Below are 16,476 nucleotides of genomic sequence, written 5' to 3'. Positions count from 1 at the left end.
TATGGACTTGATGGACATGAATTTGAGTGGACTCCGGGAGTTGGTGATGGACAGGGAGGCCTGGCGTGCTGCGATTCATGGGGTTGCAAAGAGTCGGACACAACTGAGCTACTGAGCTGAACTGAAAATTTTTCCAGCCATAAGATTGGAGAACTCCATGATACTCACACACACTCTCAGCTGCCAGGGTAAGTCTGATGGAAAGAGAATAAACTGATAATGTTAAGTCCATATACTTATATTACTTGGCAGTTCTTCCTATAATCTTGTGCCTATTTTCATTTGAAAAACTTAAAAAAAAATCCTAATTTCTATAAAATGATTGAGTCATGGCAATGTACTGTACAGCATAGTGACTACAGCTAGTAACGCTATATGACATACTTGAAAGTTGTGAAGAGCAGATACTAAAGTTCTCATCACACAAAATTTTTGTTTTCTAACTACATGGTGATGATGTCAACTAGAGTTGTGGAGATGATTTCATAGTATATACAAATATCAAATCATTGCGTTATATCCCTGAGGTTAATATAATGTCATATGTCAATTATACCTCAATAAAGACATCCTAATTTCTGCTCAATGGAAAAATGTAAGGGATGTTTTGAGCACTGGATTCTCTGGTTCAGCTGCCTAGTTTGGGGGCTCTTCCCTTACAGGGCTTAGTTTGTCAGGGCTCTTGAATGACAAACTGGAAGCTGAGAACTCTGATGCAAAGGCCACTCAGAGGCTGTGATACTCACTCCACCGTAAAGGCATTGCCCTGCCCGTGACCCTTGGCGCGAATGGGCAGCGCCTGCAGGGGGAGAGGCGTTCTTGCCCGGGGTCACCCCAGCCCTTCCGACTAAGCTATGCTACACCATGCGCAGCATCAAATCGCCATTGGCCAGTGTTCCCCAGACACAGAGCAGAGCGAACAGTAATAGCAAACCCTGGTTCCTCCACGTCTCCTGGCAACCAGTTTCGAAATCTATTAAGACCCTTGGAATTCGGGATTTAGCCTCTCTCTCTCCCTCTCTCCCTTCCTTCCCTCCGTTCCTTCTTTCTTCTTTCTCTCTCTTTCCTTCCTAGGAGTTCAGGGGGGATTTTTTTTTTTTTAATCACTGTGAAAAGCCCTAAATCTTAATTTCCAGTGTGTGAAAACTACGTTTTTTTTGTGGAATTAAATTGTATACGGATGCCTCGTTTATTGCCGGTTAGCAGCTCTAATAAGATAAATGAAAGTTTTCACAGGAGTTAGAAGATCCTACTTGAAGATTCAGGGATCGCAGTGCAAAATCTAAAAGCCCTGCAGGGTGAAACGTTACTCATCATTATATTTATGGTGCCAGAAAGAGCGATAAGGAGGGTGCTGGTGAGGCTGATGAGCGCTGATGCCTCAAGTTGTAACATCTCCGGAAGCCCCAATTTACCTTTTTCATCCTCATAAAAGAGAGCGATTGCTCTTTGAGGCCTCGGCTTTCAACAAAACTAAAAAAAAAAAAAAAGACCAAAAAAGCGAACTCGGGATGATGGCATCGGGGATACAAGTCGGCTACAAGTTTCTGCCGAAAGAGGGCGTTGGTCTAAGACGAATAGAAATTTGTGGACACGGATGCCCAGTCAAATGAAAGACCTTTGAAAACATTTTCTAATTTATTTTAATTTGTGGGACTTAAATATCAGAATTCACCAATCGAATATAGCACGTTCATACTGCAAATGACCTCGGCGCGTTACCACGATCGAAGGGTCAAGTTCCCTTTGAACCTGCCCTGCAGCTCGGCGGACCCTGGGGAAGCTCCTCCGGCCACCAACTTCTCCACGACCGTGTCCATCCTCGTTTCCCCCGCTGCTGTGCCTGCCTGTGACAAGTGACAAGCGACTGAGTCTTGGCCGCAGGTCCTTCCTCCGCATTGCAGGATCCGGAGCACCGGGGAGAAGCGTTGGGATTTCCGAGCGCACGGATGGCCGCTGATGACGCGCCTGCACCCGGGGGACCCTCAGGGGTGAAGCTTTAGGGAGAAGGTCTCTTTATTTAGTTACCTGGCTTAGCTTAGCACATAAAGCCCAGAGGACGCCTTGGAGATGCTTTTCAAGCTTTCTGCTACCTTCAGAAGAACCGTTTTTCCCTTTGGAAGCAACAAGTTTCGCTTTTCTGCTCGCTGCGCGCCGCGGGAGATGTGGGTGCGCTGGGACACTGGATCCCGCGCGGCACGGCGACTCCGGCGGGAACCCGCGGGGCTCGCGGGGAGGTGGCCGCCAAGGGTGGGGAGCGGGGGAAGAAGTGGGGCGAGGACGCCCGGCAGCTAGGCGTTCCAGGCCCTCGACCCAGCCGTCTGCCCCGGACCTTGGTCCCTGTTTCCTGACCTTGCGCCAGGGGACCGCGAAGGTCGAGAGCCCGTCCCAAGTAGGCGCGTCTGGAGAGATTGTGGCTGGAGTGAGAGAGAGGTGAGAGCAAACGGGACCTAGGGTGTTTGTTTGTTTGTTTGTCAACCAAACCACCAATTTCTGGGGCCATCCCTTTCCCTTAATCCTGTTTTTTTTTTTTTTTGCAAGGCGTGTGTGTGTGTGTGTGTGTGTCTGCGCGTGTTTCTTTACTTTCAAACACATTTCCATTTTTAAAGCCCGGAGCTGGAGACAGAGCTGCCGCGTGCCGGGCCAGGGAGAGGCGGGGACCCTGGTGGCGGTGTAGCTTTGTGGGGGCTTCCGCGGCTGTAGAAGTGAGCGATTGCGGCTTTAAGGAAAACGCAAAAGGACTGGCGGGGAGTGGGAGTGAGGGACAGGGAAGGGGTGGGAAGAGTAGGGGTGCGGGGAGGAGGAGTCCTGATGTAAGAATGTTAATAAGAGACTCCCCTAGCCCAGCCCCCACTGCTCCCCACCCCCACCCTCCCCACCCGCTGGAAATACCAGCCCGGCCTCTGCGCGCCTTGTGTGGTAACACGCTCCGCCGCTGCCACGCTATTTAAACGCGGGTTATGGATCCGGGAACCGGCGCGAATCAATGAGATCAAACGCGAGGGAGATGCACCGTCAATTACAAGCACTTGGACAAGTCTAACTTTTTCTTCTTTTACAAATGCTCTTTCCAAAGCAACCTTAGCAACGCCCATATAAGAAGCCACCTCTAAGCAAAATAGTATATATCAAGGGAGGGCTAATCTATGTATTTATAAAAAGTATATATATAAATATACTATAGGAGTACAGGTTTACACCCAGTTAACTTTTTCTTTTTCTTTCTGTCTTCTTTCTTTTTCTTTTCTTTTCTTTTTTTTTTAAACGAGTGGCATTGCAAAGGAGGACTCTTCCTCTCTTTTGGCGAGTTAGTGAAGGGGGTATTCTTTTATTTTTTCTTAGAGCGCCCAAGGGGGCGCAGGAACCTCGGAGAGGAGTGGGGAGTTAAGAGGTAGGGTGGGTGGGGGGCAGAGGGCGAGTCCGCAGCGAGGGCAGGCGCTTTCCTGCGGCACGATGCCGTCCCTACTGGTGCTCACTTTCTCCGCGTGCGTCCTGCTCGGTTGGGCGTTACTGGCCGACTGCACTGGCGGCGGTGGCAGCGGGGGCGCGGGCCCGGGCCGCGGGCGCCGGGAGAGAGAGGCACTGCCGCCGCAGAAGATCGAGGTTCTGGTGCTGTTGCCCCAGGACGACTCTTACCTGTTCTCCCTTGCTCGGGTGCGACCGGCCATAGAGTACGCGCTGCGCAGCGTGGAGGGCAACGCGACCGGGCGGCGGCTCCTGCCAGCCGGCACTCGCTTCCAGGTGGCCTACGAAGACTCGGACTGCGGCAACCGCGCACTCTTCAGCCTGGTGGACCGCGTGGCGGCGGCGCGGGGAGCCAAGCCGGATCTCATCCTGGGGCCGGTGTGCGAGTACGCGGCGGCGCCGGTGGCTCGGCTAGCGTCGCACTGGGACCTCCCCATGCTGTCTGCCGGGGCCCTGGCAGCCGGCTTCCAGCATAAGGACACGGAGTACTCGCACCTTACGCGCGTGGCACCCTCGTACGCCAAGATGGGCGAGATGATGCTCGCCCTGTTCCGCCACCACCAGTGGAGCCGCGCCGTGCTGGTCTACAGCGACGACAAGCTGGAGCGGAACTGCTTCTTCACCCTCGAGGGGGTCCATGAGGTCTTCCAGGAGGAAGGCTTGCACACGTCCGCCTACAATTTCGATGAGACCAAAGACTTGGATCTGGAGGACATCGTGCGCCACATCCAGGCCAGTGAGCGAGGTGAGCAGCAGTGCGCCCCGGGTCCCGGGCCCTAACCCAGCCCCTTTCCGAGGCTCTCCCTACATGCCTGTTGGCTCCCCTGGAGACCCCACTACTCCCTGCTGCACTGAGGATCAGGGTAGGGAGCGCCCACCGGGACTCGCCCGAGTGTGCGTAGTCTGGCTGCGACGACCTTCGACCATACCCATGGTTATGGTGGGGTGTACGTAGAGGGTCCTGGGGAAGTGATGAAGCCTGTGGGTGGGGCATGTGAGCAGGCAGACTTCCCGGGCTCGTGCCCTGGTCCAACAGGTGCTGTCAAACCTCTTGGGTTTTTTCTTTCTCGTTCTTCTGTGTCCGGCGCCGAGTTAGGGGCTCACTGTGGGAACCCGCCTCCAACTACAGTCTCAAAGCGTGACAAGGGCCAAAGAACTTGTTACCGGGTCCTTTTCCGACGTGCGCCGGCTCCTAGCGAGGAAGCGTACACTGAGTTCCACAGCCCGCGCGCCGCCTCATGGTCAGCTCCGGTCTCCGGATTTCCCTTGCTGCTCCTTCCACAGACCTCAGCTTTCTTTTAAAGACTCATTGTATCGGCCTTCTCATTCCTTCCATGGCCCCTCCAGCCCCGTATAAACGGGCTTCTGTGGTTTCCATAAAAAATGCCTTGCAGTGTCTGGACCCTGGTGACACCCATTGCCCCCTGCGCGTTCAGCGTCGTGGTCTCCAGTGCGCCAGCAGCTAGGCTTTGGGAGAGCGCGCGCGCTGGAGAAGCGGGCACTGGACCTCCTTTCCCTCTCTAGTTTTCTCTGTGGGTCTGTGGGGGTTTGGAGCTCAAGGTTGAGGATAGTGGCTGTGGTTCTAGGGGATGGGAGGAGAAGTTGGTGGTCACGGATACAGAATCGCAGAAGCCCCCAATGCGGCTCATTTTACTGCCCAGTAGATCTGTGCGAAGGCGGGCGGAGAACCCAGCATAGCGCAGTTCCCTCCTTACCAGTGTCAGGGTTGGGGTGCAAACGCTCGCTCGCGGGATCCCGCCGGCTCCCGCTCAGCGCTCACGCGCCTGGATTGTCAGTGGCGCAATCCCAGTAAAGCTCCCCACTACCCACGCGGGGAGACGGAAGGGGAGAGGGGCAGAGCCAGGCGCAGGGCTAGCCTACGACTTGGCACGGCTGGTCACCTGGGCGCTGGCCATGGGATCAGCGCAACCGGAGGCAAGGGGTCTCGGGAACAGGTGAGAGAGGGTAAAGACGCCGCGGAAGAGGGCCCTGCGGCCATCCCCTTCCCAATTTGGCTACCCCGCACTCGGAGTGAACCTCACTCTTTAGAGTGAAGAGGCGCGAGGTGTTGACAGAGGGGAGGCATGGCCAAGTTTTGAGCGTTCGTACTCCAGGCTGTCTGCGCCGAGTTCCTGCCAGCCAAGCAGGCAGGGCGCCGGCTTTGCTGATTATGAAAAAGGGCACTTGTATCCAAGGGCGGCGGATTCGCCACGCCGGGCCGAGAAAATCACATCTACTTCTTTCCTGTTCTCAGTCCCCAGGTCACTGCAGACCCCGAAAAGCGTTCTTCAGCTCTCGGCTCTCAAGGGCTTGGAGCTAGACTTCCCAGCTTGGGCTGGGGATGGGGGTGTGTCCCCCTACCGGCAAGAACCGCGGTTGGCCAACGTGTTTGTGCTGCCACCGCCCTGAAGGTCTTAGTGCCCGCCGTGACTCCCTGCGCACGTGGCCTGGGATTCGTGGTCGAGGTCAGCCCGGATGAGGGCATATCGAGGCCACCGGGAACCCCTCGGCCTCACATGGTGTGTGGCTGAGCCAGGGGGTAGGGAGGGGTGGGGCTAGAGGGCTTCGAAGAGCTTGGGCTACAGTCTGCGGCGGCTATTTTTTCAATTCCAAAAAGCAGATGTTCCCAAGTTTCTTTACTTTTTTTCTTCAAAGTTTGAATTTAGTGGTCACAGTTTGCTTGGCTGACCCGTATGTTTTGCAGGTGATAAAGTTACCATTTTTACTCTAAAAAATATTTCTGACAGTGACTTGGCAGATGTTCAGAAATAAAAAATGAAAATAATTTCTCCCCTTAAGCCCTCCTCCCTCAGCAGAAATTCCCTACACTCAAGACAGAAAGATGTTTGGTAACAGCTGTCTCTGGGGGTCTCTTAAGTTTTACTGATCACCTTTACTTCACCAAAAGTGGTTAATGGGTTAAATAGGGGCCCAATACAATGACTGAGTAGAGTTTGAATTTTCAGAGCTCTTAGCCTGCCTCAGGCATTCACTGGCCAGGGAGCTGGGGCTGCTATCAGACTCCAGTTATAACGGGGGTAGCCAGGGTAGTCTGTTGTTAAGTTGTGTCTGACTCTGCGTTCCCATGGACTGTGTGCAGCCCACTAGGCTCCTCTGTCAATGGGATTCTCCAGGAAAGAATAATGGAGTGGGTTGACATTTCCTTCTCCAGGGGATCTTCCTGACCCAGAGATCGAACCCAAGTCTCCTGCTTGGCAGGCAGATTCTTTACCACCCAACTGCCAGAGAATCCCCAGTCAGGGCATATCTACAGAGATAATATCCTTTCCCACAAAGTGAGACCGCACCGTGGGAAGAGAACCCAGAGGTGAGAAGCAGACCCTTTGGATCTGGCGGCTGCACTCAACTGCTGCAGGGCCTGCCCTAGTCATTTCCTGACTTTCTCAGAGTTTCCTCCTCTGTGAAACAGAGGTGGGGTGAGAATCAGGCCTGTTCAGACCAGTGTTTGGTGGTTCTGATTTCTGCTCAACTCAAGTATAAAATGGAACGGTTTTTGTCTTTGAAAATTCCACATTAAACATCATAGAACTAGGGAGTCTTTTTCCTCCCTCTTTTGGAGATACATTTTTAGCACTTTTTTTTTTTTTTTTGGACTTGAAGTTCACCTTTAAAATCAGATCACAAAAGTTTTAATCTCTTAAAGGGTTAAACTAATAATGCCACCATTTCAATAATATGACTAAATTTTAATTTGGCTATGTGTGTGCTATAGAATTAAACACTGAGGGGTATTATTTATTCTTCTTAGGGATTTAATATCAAAGTCAATAATAAGCATTTTTTTCTCACGAGTCGTAGCCAATGTATATCACTAAAATACATGCATGTGAGCATACATTGTTTTTAAAAAGTCAACTACGCCCTCAATATTTAACACTCAATAATAAATTTATTTTTATAAAGAGGCATTAAAAATATTTTTTCAAGCAATAAAAGTGAGCAGTTGCTTTGTCATACATATCATAAGATGCAGAACCAGAATTATTGTGCACACAACATTTTTGTATGAAGAACTGTAGTTCTATCTTTTTTGGTTATTAATATGTCATTATTCTTGGCCTGTATAACAGCTATGGTGATAAAAGCATTTAATCAATACAAGAGTGATTTATTTTTAGAATAGGCTGGGGTAAATGACCGAGCATTTGGTCAGAGTTTTTAACCAAAGATGTTAGACTTTCTGATTCAAGACTCTGTTTTTGTTATCCCTTTTCTTGTATTTACCACCTGTCATTTAAAAAAAGTTCCTCTTACTTAGTTATTTCTTTGGATGCTCCCAAATACTGTTGAGTTTTAGTTTTAAATTTCTCCTGTCATATTTTCAATTTGCAGCACATGGCATATCTTGCTTTGCTTCCATGGAAAAACATCTCTTTTCCCTTCTAAGTTTAGAATTAAGTAGAAGATGGATGTAGGCATCAGTTGGAGAATATGAAAATATCATTTTTATTATTGATAAAAAACCTATTGCAGAACATGGATTTAGATCAGTTACCAAAAAGGGCCTGCCTGCTATTATTTTCCCCATGAATTCGGCTGGGTCATCCTCTAAATCACAGCTAGTACGGCACACCCCACTCCAGGACAGACCTCACTACAGGGCGAAAGTTACCCATGATGTGTGCTCTCTGCAAGCAGATGCACCTCAAAGAGGAAGAAAGGGCTGAGTCCAGTATGCCCAGTTTTCTCTTCTAGACTCAGCCATCAGACAGGTCCCTCCTTTCCCTCTGGAGGTGGGAAGAGGGGGGTAAGTGAAGGCACACAAGGAGATGAGGAGTGTCCTTCTCTTAGAGATTGCTCCAGATGGAAAGCTGAAATGGGTGAAAGGGTATCTCCCTCATTCAAATATGCTTCCTGGATTGTTTCGGGGGTCCCCAAATTGACTTCTCTAGCCACGTCTTTGCAAGTGATTGCAAGAACGTGTTGCTATAGGGAGAAGCCACTTACAGAAGACACTGTGGGAATCAGGGAGTGGAGGGTGACATGGAACCCCACAAGTTCTCCAGCAAGGAGGGAAAAATGGAGCAAAATGATCAAAAGCCTATCCGGAAACTTGGACTCACACCACCATTTCCTCTTTTAGAAGTTTTAACAATTTGACCCCCAAAATTAGTATTTATTTATTTAATATGCTTAAGTATATATTTAAATACGTAAATTTAAATCTATTTAAGTACAGAAGGAATTATCTGAATTGACCTCCACTTAAGCAGCTTTCAGGATTAGCTGATGCTCTCCTTTTCTCTATAAACTTTTTTGGCTGCTGGTGAAAGCTGGTAGCTAGTCTTGCTTTTCTGAGGTTTGCCAGCACACTTCTCACAAATCTGTTTATACCAGTTGTACTTATTATAAGTATGCAGTTTAATTAGTCATTATGTAAACTGATGAAACATGAGAAGAAGAGAAAGCTATTTTAGTGAACGCTATTTTAAACCTTCCAAAAGATTGTATAAAGGCGTGTTGCTAAAAATACATGCTGTTGAATTAGGCATGAATGAAAAAGCCATGACAGATTGGGGAGCATCCCACAAATCTAGAAGGACTCTGTGTTCTGACTGCTTGGCCAATGTTTTTAAGTGTTTGCTCCAGCTTAAACTGGGTGACAGTGTGCACTATGGGTTTTCTTTTCTGGAAGGAAAACAATACCTAGCCCACGAAGTTGGGAGTTAGGATTTCCTTTTGAGAGCTGGACTACATTTGTCCACATGTCCATTTCATTTGTCATGAAATGGCTGAGATCTAAAATAATTCCAGACTGTTTAGATCGGCCCAGTGCTGCTCCAGGTCACTCTTGCTCAGTTTAAACAGGTACTGACATTTAAAGAAAGAATGTGCCCATTGGAGGGGGTTGATCTTGGTGGTGATGAGGAAAGAGAGGAGATGGGCCAGGGCTGTAAAAATAGAAAAGAAGTGACAGGCCAGTGTAGGGCACGGCCCATCTAGGGCTTGGGGAAGCATGTGCTCCGGCCTGAGGACACAGACTGTTCGGACCTGAGCCAGGTGTAGCTCTCCCATGGATGCTTCAGGTTATCAAGGCCTGATGCCTTTGGATGCCTGGACCCTTCAGCTGACCCTCCTCATCCTTCTTGCATCCTTACTAACATCCTGCTGTTTACAATTTGGCTCCTTAATTGGCACCTCCAGGTCTATATTGACACAAACATACTTGTGACTATTTTGGTCCTCATTGAAATTAATCTTCATTTCAGATTAGCTAAAAATATCTAAGTTAGGTTATTAGAATTCTTTTCCCCAAACAATGACTCTACACTTTATGTGCTAACAGAGTCCTGTTGGGGAGTGATCTAGAACTAGACTCTTGACTATGATCAGTTGAAAGAAAAATGATGACTGCAGTTGGACAGTCAGCCAGAGCTTCCTGGAGCCTCTTGGGATCCACTTGTCCAGCCTTAGCCCAGGCTGTTTTGTGGGACACCTTGGCTCTTTTGTCTTCCTTGGTGGTGCTAGTGGTAAAGAACCTGCATGCCAATGAAGGAGACTAAGAGAAGTGGGTTCGATCCCTGGATTGGGAAGATCCCCTGAAGGAGGGCACAGCAACCCACTCCAGTATTCTTGCCTGGAGAATCCCCTGGACAGAGAAGCCTGGTGGGCTACAGTCCATGGGGGTCACAAAGAGTCAGGCTTGATTGAAGTGACATAGCTCACGCACATGCATAGGTTCTTATCATTTAAGGGACTAGAATCGAATGAGAGCAGAACAAACATTTAGGTCACAATGAGTAATGAGAAATTTCTTCAAAAACTTTGTTACTGATACATCTTGGAATTCGACTATTTATTCTAGATATATAACTATATTTCCAGGCACAAACAGCACTTACTCCCGCAGTTAGACATCTTAAGAAGTTTGGTATGGTTTTAAAAACTTGCTCTGCAGAGCTTTCAGCCTGTACTCTGAGCTGTTATGTCGTAAGAAATGTCAGAGTCATGACCAAACACTCTGAATTAACCTATGCAGTAAACGAAATGTCAGCAAGCGCCTGGCCCTTGGCGCAGGTTGCCAAGGCGGCTTTGGCACAGCCTGAAGTTTGTTCTGCATCATTCCTCACCCGTGCTTTTACAAAGAACAAACACACGGCACGGGGCCGGCGCGTGTGGTGATAATGCGGTTATGGCACCCAGGCCTCTCCTCTCCTCTGTCTGTGCAGAAAAGCACAGCGGGTGCTGTCATGGGGGTCAGGGGCCGTCGACAGTGATCCAAATAAGTGGATGAAGGCCAGGTCTCTCTTCCCTTTCATCCCTTGTAGTTGTTACGTGACAGGGAACAGTATTCTGCAGCTGCTTAAAGCCTCTCGGCTCTGACAGTGTGGATGTGAACCGAGAGCGTGTGGGAAGGGACCTGGAATCTTGGTAACTATTTCCTCTATGTGTTGAGACAGCTTTAAAAAAAGTGTTCTCAAACATCAGAAAGCCTGTCCCACCTGCTGCATCCTCTGATTTGCCAAATGAAAACCCTTCGAGTTGTTTTCTGAGGAAAATGTATTTGCTATGCTGTGCTAAAGTTTCTTCAGTCGTGGCCGACTCTTTGCCACCCCATGGACTGTAGCCCACCAGGCTCCTCTGTCCATGGGATTCTCAGGCAAGAATATTGGAGTGGATTGCCATACCCTCCTCCAGGGGATCTTCCAGACCCAGGGATCGAACCTGCGTCTCTCTTATGCCTCCTGCATTGGCAGGCAGGTTCTTTACCACTAGCACCACTATGCTGCTGCTTCTGCTGCTGCTAAGTTGCTTCAGTCGTGTCCGACTCCGTGCGACCCCATAGACAGAAGCCCACCAGGCTCCCCCGTCCCTGGGATTCTCCAGGCAAGAACACTGAGTGGGTTGCCATTTCCTTCTCCAATGCATGAAAGTGAAAAGTGAAAGTGAAGTCGCTCAGTCGTGTCCGACTAGTAGTGACCCCATGGACTGCAGCCCACCAGGCTCCTCCGTCCATGGGATTTTCCAGGCAAGAGTACTGGAGTGGGTTGCCATTGCCTTCTCCGCTCCACTATGCTAGTAAGGTATAAAAAGCAGTTGACATGTCTCACTATCTTATATTGGGCCAATCTGGGAATTTACTTGAAGTATTTTAAAAAGATTTATTTTGAAATAATCTTGTGTTTTTGGAAAGGATGTAGGAAAGTATAAAGCACCTCTGGCTTGCCTTCACCCAGATTTTCACTAGTGGTAAATGTTCTGCCACTATGCTTTGTCATTCCAAATCTCTCCCTTCCCTCCCCTACCCCTTCCAAATATATACTCATGTACATATATATGCACAAATATTGCTATCTTTTTATGAACTATTTGAGGGTAAGTACAGTCATCATGCTTTTGTACCCCTAAAAATTGAAGTGTGCACTTCCCAAGAAGAAGAACATTCACTCATAGAACCACAGTAGAATTATGAAAAGCAAGAACATTAACACAAACATAATACTATTATCCAATTTATAGACTTATTCAAATTTCTCCAGTTGTCTCAACAATGCCCTTTATAGAAAAACTTTTATTATTATTATTTTTAAGGCCCAGGATCCAATCCAGGATCACACAGTGCATTCAGCTTTCTGTTTCCCTGAGTCTCTGCTAGTCTAGAACGTCTCAGGCCGTTTTTGTTTTTCATGAAAGTGACCATTTTAAAGGGTGTAGGTTCACTGTTTTAGTCACTGTCTCCCAAATTGGGTTTGCAGCTGCTTCCCTCTGATTAGATTGAGGTGGCCAGTTTTGAGGTTTGGGGCTCCTGATGTGTTACAGCAGGGGGCTCATGAGTCTGCTCACATGGTGGGTACCGTTGGCATCCATCACTTGGTTGTGGTGGTGACAGATAGCTTTCTCCACTGCCAAGTTACTCTTCTGCCCTTTGTAACTCATGAGTAATTTGTGAGGATTCTGTAGGACCTTAGCAGAGCCCTGGTCCACATCAGATGCTGTCCTCTGTGCAGGGCCATTTCACGCATCCATTTTTTCCTCCCCACAGTGGTGATCATGTGTGCGAGTAGCGACACCATCCGGGGGATCATGCTGGCGGCGCACAGGCACGGAATGACCAGCGGGGACTACGCCTTCTTCAACATCGAGCTCTTCAACAGCTCCTTCTATGGTAACTCTGCCTCCGGTTTCCCCTCCTGCTGCTGCTAGGCTGTCAAAAAGGGGTTGTGAGACAGGGCCAATAACTCGTTTCAGTCGATATGATTTCCATAGGTGGTGGTGTTCAGTTGCTCAGTTGTGTCTGACTCTGCGACCCCATGGACTGCAGCACACCAGGCTTCCCTGTCCTTCAGTATCTCCTGGAGTTTGCTCAAACTCATGTCCTTTGAGTCCGTGAAGCCATCCAGCCATCTCATCCTCTGTTGCCTCCTTCTTCTCCTGCCTTCAATCTCTTCCAGCATCAGGGTCTTTTCTGATGAGTTGGGTCTTTGCATCAGGTGGCCAAATTACTGGAGCTTCAGCTTCAGCATCAGTCCTTCCAATGAGTATTCATGGTTGATTTCCTTTCCATAGATAGGATTTTGGAAATTTGTGATTCTGAATACTCCCACTTCTCCTAAATTCTCAAGCTTTTCTCCCCTGAGAATTCAGAGCAGAAAAATAGCACCACCTATGAGTCTATGGGACTAAATGATCATAAATCCAGGCCCTGAAGACTCCTCCCAGTGCATTTTCAACTTTGGGTTGCTACCATGGTGGACTGCTGGAATATTTTTATCGAGATTTGGATGGAAATTTTAGAAGCATGGAATAGACTAACACATCAACATAACAGAACATGTCAAAGCGTGTCACACATAGCATACATATGGTTTCACAAAACTTTTAAGTAATGTGATTGCATGTTTCTGCGGATATATTTATACATGTCAAACATATATTTGTAATGAACCATAATGTGAAACGAGAAATAAATAACCATTTCTGTAAACTGAGGTAAAATATTTTGGAAGTTGCTGCTACTAACCCCTCTTCCTTCCAGATCGTTGTTGTTGTTCATTCACTAAGTCTTGTCTGGCTCTTTGCCCCCATGGACTACAGCACGCCAGCTTCCCTTCCAGATTACTCTCTCTTAAATTTCTCTTATAAAATGTTTAGGGGCCACTAACAGATATGATCCAAAGCATTTAATTCCTTAAAATGGGTCTGGAGAAGTTCCCAAGGTACCTGCGATGGAGGCTGTCTAAGTCATCAAGATCACAGGTCACAGCATTTCCTCCCAAGTGTGATTAGGATTCTCTCTGAAGTCAACAGTGTAAGGCCATGGAGCATTTTCTCAGGTACCACACACTGGCAGTTACAGGGAAACTGTAAGTGTGTATATCACAAATGGCATGTTTGCATGGAGCTCCACTTCCCTGCTATTGCAGTTGAGGTGTAGTCAGATGGGATCTAAACCTTAGAGCATGTGCCTCAGTTTCCTGCTTTGGTATACTGGCTTACTTAAGCTATCAGGTCAGTTCAGTCACTCAGTCGTGTCTGACTCTTTGTGACCCCATGGACTGCAGCACGCCAGGCTTCCTGGTCCATCACCAACTTCTGGAGTTTACCCAAACCCATGTCCATTGAGTCGGTGATGCCATCCAACCATCTCATCCTCTGTTGTCCCCTTCTCCTTCTGCATTCAATCTTTCCCAGCAACAGGGTCTTTTCAAATGAGTCAGTTCTTCGCATCAGGTGGCCAAAGTATTAGAGTTTCAGCTTCATCAGCATCAGTCCTTCCACTGAATATTCAGGACTGATTTCCTTTAGGATGGACTGGTTTGATCTCCTTGCAGTCCAGGGTACTCTCAAGAGTCTTTTCCAGCACCACAGCTCAAAAGCATCAATTCTTTGGCACTCAGCTTTCTTTATAGTCCAACTCTCACATTCATACATTACTGTTGGAAAAACCATACCTTTGACTAGATGGACCTTTGTTGGCAAAGTAATGTTTCTGCTTTTTAATATGCTGTCTAGATTGGTCATAACTTTTCTTCCAAGGAGTAAGCGTCTTTTAATTTCAGGGCTGCAGTCACCATCTGCAGTGATTTTGGAGCCCCAAAAATGTAAAGTCCGACACTGTTTCCACTGTTTCCCCATCTATTTGCTATGAAGTGATGGGACCAGATGCCATAATCATAGTTTTCTGAATGTTGAGTTTTAAGCCAGATTTTTCACTCTCCTCTTTCACTTTCATCAAGAGGCTCTTTAGTTCTTCTTCTCTTTCTGCCATAAGGGTGGTGTCATCTGCATATCTGAGGTTATTGATATTTCTCCCAGAAATCTTGATTCTGGCTTGTTCTTCCTCCAGCCCAGCATTTCTCATGATGTACTCTGCATGTAAGTTAAATAAACAGGGTGACAATATACAGCCTTGACACACTCCTTTCCCAATTTGGAACCAGTCTGTTGTTCCATCTCCAGTTCTAGCTGTTGCTTCTTGACTTAAGTACAGATTTCTCAGAATGCAGGTCAGGTGGTCTGGTATTCCTATCTCTTGAAGAATTTTCCACAGTTTGTGGTGATCCACACACTCAAAGGCTTTGGCATAGTCAATAAAGCAGAGGTAGATGTTTTTCTGAAACTCTTTTGCTTTTCCTATGATCCAGTGGATGTTGGCAATTTGATCTCTGATTCCTCTGCCATTTCTAAATCCAACTTGAACATCTGGAAGTTCACGGTTCACGTACTGTTGAAGCCTGGCTTGGAGAATTTTGAGCATTACTTTGCTAGCATGTGAGATGAGTGCAATTGTGCGGTAGTTTGAGCATTCTTTGGCATTGCCTTTCTTTGGGATTGGAATGAAAACTGACCTTTTCCAGTCCTGTGGCCACTGCTGAGTTTTCCAAATTTGCTGGCAGATTGAGTGTAGCACTTTCACAGCATCATCTTTTAGGATTTAAAAGAGCTCAACTGGAATTCCATCAGCTCCACTAGCCTTGTTTGTAGCGATGCTTCCTAAGGCCCACTTGACTTCGAATTTCAGGATGTCTGGCTCTAGGTGAGTGATCACACCATCATGATTATCTGGGTCGTGAAGATCTTTTTTGTACAGTTCTTCTGTGTATTCTTGCCACCTTTTCTTAATATCTTTTGCTTCTGTTAGGTCCATACCATTTCTGTCCTTTATTGTTCCTATCTTTGCATGAAATGCTTCCTTGGTATCTCTAATTTTCTTGAAGAGATCTGTAGTCTTTCCCATTCTGTTATTTTCCTCTATTTCTTTGCATTGATCACTGAGGAAGGCTTTCTTATTCTCCTTGCTATTCTTTGAAACTCTGCATTTAAATTACTTAAGCAATAGATCAAAACTGGGTGTTTATCCTGCAAGCCTCAAGTCTTCAGTTTTATCCATTACAGGGGAAAAAATTACTTTTGCTTCAATATTCATTCACAATGATCTATTGCTTCAGATCAGATCAGTCACTCAGTCGTGTCCGACTCTTTGCGGACACGACTGAGCGACTGATCTGATCTGATCTGTGGACACGACTGATCTGAACTGATCTGATCTGATCTGAAGCAATAGATCATTGTGAATGAACGTAATAAATCACACTTCTCATGGGGATAAAGAAAAGTTGTTGAAGCAAAAGTAATTTTTTCCCCTGTAATGGATAAAACTGAAGACTTGCGGCTTGCAGGATAAACACTCAGTTTTTCTCTCCTTGCTCTCATCATTGTCCTTTCCCGTCTCTTTACATAAGCAGAGTGGCAGTTTTGCTTCTTAGCCCAAGATCAGAATGTAACTACACTATTGAATACAATTTTGAATTCATTGAGATACTGGTAGAGATTTGTGAAAAATGAAAACAGTTTATTGAGTTTAGCAAGTTGGCTACTGCAAGCATAGAATTTGGAGACAGTGCATGAGAATGCAAGTACACAAAAAATTAGGTACTGGAATTTCTTTCATCTCTGGATAAAGCTTGCATTACTTTTTCCTGCTCATTACAATACATGAGTATTACAGAAATTTTGAGAAATGTAGAAAAGCACAGGGAAGAAAATAAG

The 16,476-nt window shown here is 47.1% G+C and overlaps 2 protein-coding genes and 1 long non-coding RNA gene across 4 annotated transcripts in view; 1 reads left to right on the top strand and 2 right to left on the bottom strand.

Moving 5' to 3' along the window:
- Window positions 1-3,720, bottom strand: part of LOC133233706 (uncharacterized) — a 46,116-nt gene extending 42,396 nt beyond the window's left edge. The window contains exon 1 of the long non-coding RNA XR_009731808.1: window positions 3,637-3,720. This is a non-coding gene — a long non-coding RNA (uncharacterized LOC133233706). The remainder of the gene's footprint in view (window positions 1-3,636) is intronic.
- On the bottom strand, window positions 1,626-2,854 carry LOC133233703 (uncharacterized). The gene is made up of 2 exons (XM_061393786.1): window positions 2,029-2,854; window positions 1,626-1,847 (listed from the first exon to the last, which is right to left on the bottom strand). The coding sequence occupies exons 1-2, from the start codon at window positions 2,599-2,601 to the stop codon at window positions 1,719-1,721; spliced, it is 702 nt and encodes a 233-aa protein (XP_061249770.1). The 5' UTR covers window positions 2,602-2,854; the 3' UTR covers window positions 1,626-1,718.
- Window positions 2,847-16,476, top strand: part of NPR3 (natriuretic peptide receptor 3) — an 80,368-nt gene continuing 66,738 nt past the window's right edge. The window contains exons 1-2 of one of the 2 annotated variants that reach the window (XM_061393785.1): window positions 2,847-4,210; window positions 12,470-12,592. In XM_061393785.1, coding sequence (XP_061249769.1) covers window positions 3,454-4,210; window positions 12,470-12,592 — 880 coding nt within the window. In that variant the 5' untranslated portion in view covers window positions 2,847-3,453. The remainder of the gene's footprint in view (window positions 4,211-12,469; window positions 12,593-16,476) is intronic. The other variant, XM_061393784.1, reaches the window with a different exon arrangement.

The sequence above is a fragment of the Bos javanicus genome, chromosome 20 (assembly GCF_032452875.1).
Source record: "Bos javanicus breed banteng chromosome 20, ARS-OSU_banteng_1.0, whole genome shotgun sequence".
Lineage (NCBI taxonomy): Eukaryota > Metazoa > Chordata > Mammalia > Artiodactyla > Bovidae > Bos > Bos javanicus.
Note: the sequence above shows the minus strand (reverse complement) of the source record. Positions and strands in the feature narration are given on the sequence as shown.

Excerpts from the sequence above, each read along its gene's own strand:
- LOC133233703 (XM_061393786.1), bottom strand. The coding sequence starts at position 2,601 with ATGGAAATGTGTTTGAAAGTAAAGAAACACGCGCAGACACACACACAC. Across the intron at positions 1,848-2,028 it reads TATGTGCTAAGCTAAGCCAG|GCAGGCACAGCAGCGGGGGA; the intron begins GTAACTAAATAA and ends CACTTGTCACAG.